The sequence below is a fragment of the Medicago sativa genome, chromosome 6 (assembly GCF_051527215.1).
Source record: "Medicago sativa cultivar Bolivia chromosome 6, Bolivia_mono, whole genome shotgun sequence".
In the NCBI taxonomy this organism is placed as follows: domain Eukaryota; kingdom Viridiplantae; phylum Streptophyta; class Magnoliopsida; order Fabales; family Fabaceae; genus Medicago; species Medicago sativa.
This window is the reverse complement of record NC_140754.1, coordinates 76,878,582-76,886,139: the sequence shown is the minus strand read 5'-3', so window position 1 is coordinate 76,886,139 and position 7,558 is coordinate 76,878,582. Positions and strand designations below refer to the sequence as shown.

Below are 7,558 nucleotides of genomic sequence, written 5' to 3'. Positions count from 1 at the left end.
TTTTAAATTGGATTGTTATTGAGTTATTTGATTTAGAGTAGTTTCTTAGTATTTAACTTTGGGTTATGTTACAAGCCACCCTTTGGTGGTGTCTTTTATCAAGTCACACCTTAAGGTATGATTTTCACTTTTTAGTTATAACTTTGATAAAAGACACCTTCCTAAAAGTAAGTTGGTGTCTTTTCACAAATGCTCATAGAGTAACTTGATAAAAGACACATTCACAAAAGGTGTCTTCTATCATAACCCTTTAACTTTTATCCATAAGGTTTTAGCCTAGTTATTTAAACTTTAGGCTTATAACCTCAGAAGAAGTCGGTGTTTAATTCTCATTGGAAGTGGTTGTCAAATGGCCAATAGTGCCCACTTTATTTAATAAAAATGATCTATCCCTTCTCCAAAAAAAAAATGTTTTACTTTTATTTGAAAGAATTTTAAAAATTTATCATTAAGTACATAATTAGATATTTGTAGTGCATGTATAATAATATTATATACAAGGTTAGTTTCTAATAAATCCTTCTTTTAAACTTAAGGTGTAATTGCTATTTTATCCCTTAACTATTTAATTAGTATCGCCTTGGTCACATAATTACAATTTGTTCCGTTTTTGTATTTTAAGTTTATCTCCGTTATACATTTTTGTCATTTCCGTTAATTTTATTAAAAAAAAACGTTAGGGTTTACATCATCTTCATCTTCATTCCCCCTTCTTCATTATCTTCATGCTACCTCATAAAAAACTTATGAGAAATACGTAGAATTGATTCATTAAGTTGTCCCATAACAGGAAGAATTCCATAAAAGGTTTGGTGAGTTGCACTTCCTCTCTTCCCTTTCATTGAACATAATCCCCAAATTTCTATCAAACTCTAACTTTATTTTACTCCCAAATTCTTTTAATTGTTGTGATGTTGTTGCTTGATTGCGCTTTCGTTTATGAATTACGAAGCTCTTTCTCGTCTTCTCGCATCTCCCATGGCCTCTCCTCTCCTCTGTATTTTCTAATTTTTCCAGATCTAGCAAATTTCTCGTCCACTTGAATGGTGTCTGTTGAATGTTGATGACGAGTTGTTGAATTTGGAAATGAATCCGTTGTTTTTAAATTGTAGTGACAACTTGGTACTCAAACATTTTCACAAAATTCACCATCACAAGCATTCATGGTTGTTGATAAGTTCAGTAACTCAATTCAATCTTGCTATTTTTCAGAAAATTATGAATTTCAGAAAATTATGAATTTCATGTTGATAGATAAATACTAATCATGTCAACGCTCTTAACATCATAAGGGAATGGATAAATAAAAGAGGGTGTAGTGATTTGGGTTGAATGAATTAATTGAGAAGGAATTAATAAAAGAAATGATAAAAATTGATTGTAATTATGAACATGTTGAAAAACAATTGTGAAGATGCTTGAATAACTTAATGTGAATCAATTCTAGGTTTTTCTCATGAGTATTTTTATGAAGGTAGCATGAAGATGATGAAGAAGGGGGGAATGAAGATGAAGATGATGTAAACCTTAAATTTTTTTTTTAATAAAACTAACGGAAATGACCAAAATGTATAACGGAGATAAACTTAAAATACCAAAACGGAACAAATTTTAATTATGGGACCAAAGCGATACTAATTAAATAGTTAAGGGATGAAAATAACAATTAAGCCTAAAATTAATCCCATGTTTTGTCCCTACTTGGGTGTTGTTTTGTCCAGTACTTATTGTTTTGCATATTTAGAGGTAGAACATTTGATCTAATTAGTATGGACACCCGTGTCAAACACATGCTAGAATTTCATCATATTTGAGGGAGAAAATATTGTGATGTGTCAAGTGTAAGTTAAATTCAAATATTGGATAAAATAGTGGAGATTGAACTTCAAATAAGTTGAAAAAAAACCCATATACGTACGCTTTAACATTTTGGATGAAGACGTGTTATCACTCTCATTTGTTTGGTTGCTCTTTCTCCAATGTATCGATCCACATTGGTGTTGACTCCCCCACAGAAGGTCTAATTATGGTATCATTTCTTCGTTCAACATTGTGTGGGGGAGCGGGAGTGGTTCTTGGGGGTGAATCAAGGAAACAGAGAGTCAGACACTTAATGTAGAGATCTTAATGTGTCAAGCGAGGTTTATTATTCTACATTGTTTGCAAGAGTAGATGTTGTGCACTATATAACTGAGATGACTCAATGTAGGCTCCCACTGAAGTCTTAATATTATGGTTATTTGTTTTGCTAGTTTTTGGGTGTCATTTGTTTAATTATTTATCTTAAATATTATATTTTGGATGTTATTCATTTTCATGCAATATTTTTTATTCAACCTCTATTATTTTAAATTCCTTCACTGCTGGTATTTGGTGGGATATGAGAATGGATAAATGTGGATGTGTTTTGCTGAGTTGACAAAATTTATGCTTATTAGACATTTTAAATTGATGTGGTCTTTTTTTAATGAGTCTAATAGATTGACAACATATTTTATGCTTTACGATTTTGAATGAAGAAGTGATATCACTCTCACTTGTTTGGTTGCTCTTTCTCCAATGTGACGACGATCCACACCAGTGTTGACTCTCCCACACAAGGTCCAAGTATGGTATCATTTTCCAGTTTAACATTGTGGGGTAGCGGGAGTGGTTCTTGGGGGTGGATCAATGATACAGAGAGTTAGACACTTAATGCATAGATCTTAATGTGTCAAGTGTGGGTTATTATTTTACAATTTTACATTGTTTGCAAGAGTAGAAGTTGTGCAATATATAACTGAGATGACTCAATGTAGGCTCCCACAGAAGTCTCAACATTATGATTATTTGTTTTGTTAGTTTTGGGTTTTATTTGTTTAATTGTTTTATCTTAGATATTATATTTTGGATGTAATTCGTTTTCATGCAATATTTTTTATTCAACCTATATTATTTTAAATTTCTTCACTGTTGGTATTTGGTGTTATATGATAATGGATAAATGTAGATGTGTTTTGCTGACTTGACAAAGTTCATGCTTATTAGTATTTTAAATTGACGTGGTCTTTTTTTAATGCGTTTAATAGTTTGGCAACAAATTTACGAAGTAATATCCAACTCCATTGACAAATCTATAAAATTATCAGCTATTCACTCTATTTCTTATATTCTCACACATAAACTACACACTTCTTAGTTTTTCCTTTATCATTTCTCTCATGTTAATTGGAATTCTTTTTTCATCTTCTTTCTTTTTCTAATTCACTTTATCTCTTCTCATGAAAGAAAAAGAACAAAAACATCCCTCTATGAAATCGTTATCAACCTGCATTTTTTTTACTATGGTGTGCCTCTGACCTTATTTGGCTATCTCACCATATCAAAGACACAGAGAATCTTACACTTAAGGGAGATCTGTTAATGTGTCATGTGTGAGTTAAACTTCTACATTGGATGCAAGAGTACATATTGAGCAACATATAAATAAGATGACCAATATACCTAATGTCTTAAGTTTTTGGGGACGATGTGGTGTCAATCTCACTTATGTGCTTGCTCTTAGCTTAATAAGATGATCCAACCCATTGAAGGCAAGGGACATGACATGGGACAATGAACATGACAAAAATGAAATTTTTGTCCCTCACTAAACTATAACTTTCTGTCGTACGTACACATTGTATAAAATACCAAAATAGGCTTTTGTCCACCAAAACTCATTTAAGACCAAAAATTATTCAATATCATAAAAGTTTATCATGTATTGTTCTGCCTTGTATTGTGTTGTGTTGTTCTGTCCAGTACTTATTGTTTTAAAGATCAAACACACCTTAATAAAACAAATTTTTTGATATATTTTTTTTAAGGTAGAAGATTTGGTATAATTAGTTGCAATTTTAATACTCCATCCAATCACTATTATAAGCAAAACTTCACTTATTCGATAAGTCTATAATAAAGACTAAATACATTAATTATTCAATTTATCTAAAAAATAAAGTTTTGCTTGTAATAGTAACCGAAGGGAGTAGTAAGCATTGTTTGAACAACACCATTTGACTTCTTAAAAAATAATTATTTGCATTAATTACAATTCATTGAAATTGTCTATAATGCAATTAAAATTAATATCATCCACACAATTTTTGGTCAAAGAAAACTAGTATAAAACAAAGCCTAAAATCAATAAAAAAAAACAAGAAGAGAAGAAAAACAACATAAAATGATGAGGCAATACTCCTCTCTCTTGTTGGTGCTTTTTATTCTATGTGTTGCTTCCTCTAAATCAATTTCCATCAAAGTTGTTGATGTAAAAGTCATTTGCAAAGAAGCCCCCAATCCTTCATATTGCTTAAATCTTCTCAACTCAAAGCCAGGAGGAGCAAATGGTGTAGATCTTGTCAACCTTGCAGAGTACACAATTGATGTGCTCAGTGACAATTGGACAAACACATTTAACCTCTTAAATAAATTGATTCAAAGTGCTGAAAATGATACGGTAACAAATTATTATTATCGTTGTTCACTAGATTTATTTAACCTTGATAGTGTCAGTTATAGGATTGCGAATGCAAAATTTAATTTGGATCTTGAAAAGTATCAAGACATGGCTAAAGATTCAGCTTATATTATGCAATACCTTCTTGAATGTATTGATAGCCTGCATAAACATGAAACCAACCCTTTACTCGCAAAATATGTTGATGTTCTTCGACAAGGTGATCAAGTTCTTCAAATTATAACAAAGTATTTAAATCTCTGGAAATAAATTAGTTTTGTTTAGAAGGGATAATAATTTAGATTGTTTCATAGTTATTTCATTTAGAGTTGGTAACTCAGTGAGAATAATATTGTAAAATGATAACTAGTGCTAATTAATTTATAAATAAAACCCCCCTTCAATTTTAAAAACTAAATGTATTTTAGTTAAATTTTAATGGAAGTAAATAATTGGTATTAACTATTTAGTATTTACTTCGATGCTTTTTTCACCAACATTACTATCGTTTGGGTATAACTGGACTCAAATTCTTTAAACAATGTCTTGAGTTCGAGCACGGTGGACAAAAATAAAGTGGGTAGAAGGAAATACTCAATAAATGGTAAAACCAGGTTCTTAGAGCCAAAAAAAGTTGCAAGCCAAGGTGTCAAATGAGATACAACCAAAGTCAAAACATTCTTCACACCAAAATATTGTTACAAAAAAAAGAAGATATTTTGTCCTTATTTAAACACAATTTTGAAACTAATTTAGTGTCGTACTAGTGGTATACTTGAAATTCTTAATCATATATTGAGTTTGATCTCTATTGATGTGTAGAGGCCCACTCTCTCTCCAGTAGTACACAAAAGATACCTTTGATTTACTAAAATAGACCATAGTCCATAATTTACTTCATTATATATTATTATTATGCCGTTTACTAAAAAAAACTATTATCAAGCCGTTAAAAAACATTATTATTATTATTATTATTATTATTATTATTATTATTATTATTATTATTATTATTATTATTATTATTATTATTATTATTATTATCCTTGTACCAAAAAAAAAACATTCTTATCCTTTTTTAAGGAAAATCAATTAATTCACTAAATCAACTATTATCTGTCCTGCCTCAAATGCACGGTAAATATTGTTCTACATCCTCTTCAATGGACAGTAAAGATGGGGTTTCCAACTCTTTGGCGGAAGTGGATCAAAGAATGCATTGGCTCGACTTCAGCTTCGGTCTTTGTTAATGGGTCTCCAACGGAGGAGTTTCCTTTGGAGAGGGGTTTGAGGCAAGGCGACTTGCTCTCCCCTGTCTTGTTTCTTTTGGCCGCAAAAGGGTTCCATGTTTTGATGGAGTCCCTATATGAGAATCACCTCTTTTCTAGTTATAAGGTGGGTAAAAGTGTTCTGGTGGTTGTCTCTCATCTTCAATTTTCGGATGACACGTTAATCTTAGGAGAGAAATCATGGGCTAATGTTCGGGATATGCGTATTGTTCTTCTTCCGTTTGAAGCTTTGTCTGGTTTGAAGGTGAATTTTTCCAAGAGCCAATTGGTTGCTGTTTATGTCTCAGATTCTTGGTTATCTGAGGTAGCATTGATGTTGAACTGCAGGATCATTTCTCTCCCCTTTGTGTATTTGGGTCTACGTACCTAGCTCTTTCAAGCATAACAGACTAGAGAACCCAATCTTAATACCAGATAAACCAGATCAAGATTTACGAACAGACCAAGTCGGAACAACCACCAATCATCAACATCTTCATGTAACGAAAACAAAAATAAAACAGAAACAAAACAGCCACAGAAAATAAACCGTCGGATACCCACAATAGCAAACAGATCGCCGACGGTAAAGAGCAACACCGACTTGCAAAACGCGACGGAAATGAAGCCAAAACAGTGGCCCACCAGATCTAAGAAAAGCTCGACATCCGAATCATGATCCACAACCTAAACGCGCGAACCCAAATCGAACTAAAAGCACAACATAACCAACGAGCCACAGACCGGAACCTCAAAAACCTTCAAGCAACCGCCGTTAAAAATGACGATAGAACCGACAAAGGCGCTTCCTCCTACCACAACAAACCTCGAACCAGAACAACCCAATCCTCCTCCGACGGGACAGAGGGCGGCAAGATCTGACGAAGGAACCAAAACCACCTAAACTAAAGAGCTTGCAACCACCAGAACCAGATCTGATGACGGAAAAAAGATGATCTAGAACATAGGACAACTAGATACGAACAAAGGCGTCAGTGGTGCGGAGGGTGAACCTCATCGCACCACCACATATAGAAGCTACATCATCAGGGGGTTGGATGTACAGGAGAGTAAGGCACTGGTTGAGAGTTTAGAGAGTGTTCAGAGAATAGACGATTTAAAGAGAGGTCGGGTCAAGAAGATCCAATGCTAACGAGATTTTATGTCATTCAACTTTAGTTTGTTGCAAATATTTTATGATGGAGTTTATTGTTTGATATCATCATTTATAATTTTATCATGCTAAAAAAAGAGTGAAAATAAGTTACATAATTTTTTTAAGAAAATAAAAAAAAGAGTAATTTTTATGAAAAATCATGAGAACCGATCATTTTAATTATTTAATATTAAAACAGAAAAATAATTTGGGTAACCCACTACTAAATTCTGGTATCCAACCCAACTCATAAATTAGTGGGTCTGCCCAAACGAGTCCAATTATATTATGTGTAATTATTTTACCTCACCCAAATCAGAGAATCTTATATGATTCCAGTTTTGAGTTTGATCAAACCCAACTCAAACCGACTCATCTACGTCTCTAATGGTTGGAATCTAAAAAATAAACTTTACATATGTAAATCAAAAACCTCTAATATTACATGGAAAAACATATATTAACCATTCTACTTATCGAAAATTGAAAAAGTGTTATTATCAAGGCAAAACTTGTCTTTTCTTTGGACTAGTGTCTTAGCATACCCTTCCTTTATTTTCTATTTTAATCTTTTTATCAAGTGACATTTGTTAACATTTTGATATTTTTTTACCGAACAAAGGATAAAAATCAACTTTTATCGCCTTAGTTGTT

At 32.3% G+C, this 7,558-nt stretch overlaps 1 protein-coding gene across 1 annotated transcript; it reads left to right on the top strand.

Annotated features, from left to right (window-relative positions):
• The first annotated feature begins 4,195 nt into the window (after positions 1-4,195).
• On the top strand, positions 4,196-4,868 carry LOC146916945 (uncharacterized). Its single transcript, XM_085718820.1, has one exon. The coding sequence runs from the start codon at positions 4,205-4,207 to the stop codon at positions 4,748-4,750; it is 546 nt and encodes a 181-aa protein (XP_085574946.1). The 5' UTR covers positions 4,196-4,204; the 3' UTR covers positions 4,751-4,868.
• The last annotated feature ends 2,690 nt before the right edge of the window (positions 4,869-7,558 follow it).

Coding starts and splice junctions, on each gene's coding strand:
- LOC146916945 (XM_085718820.1), top strand. CDS start 4,205: ATGATGAGGCAATACTCCTCTCTCTTGTTGGTGCTTTTTATTCTATGT.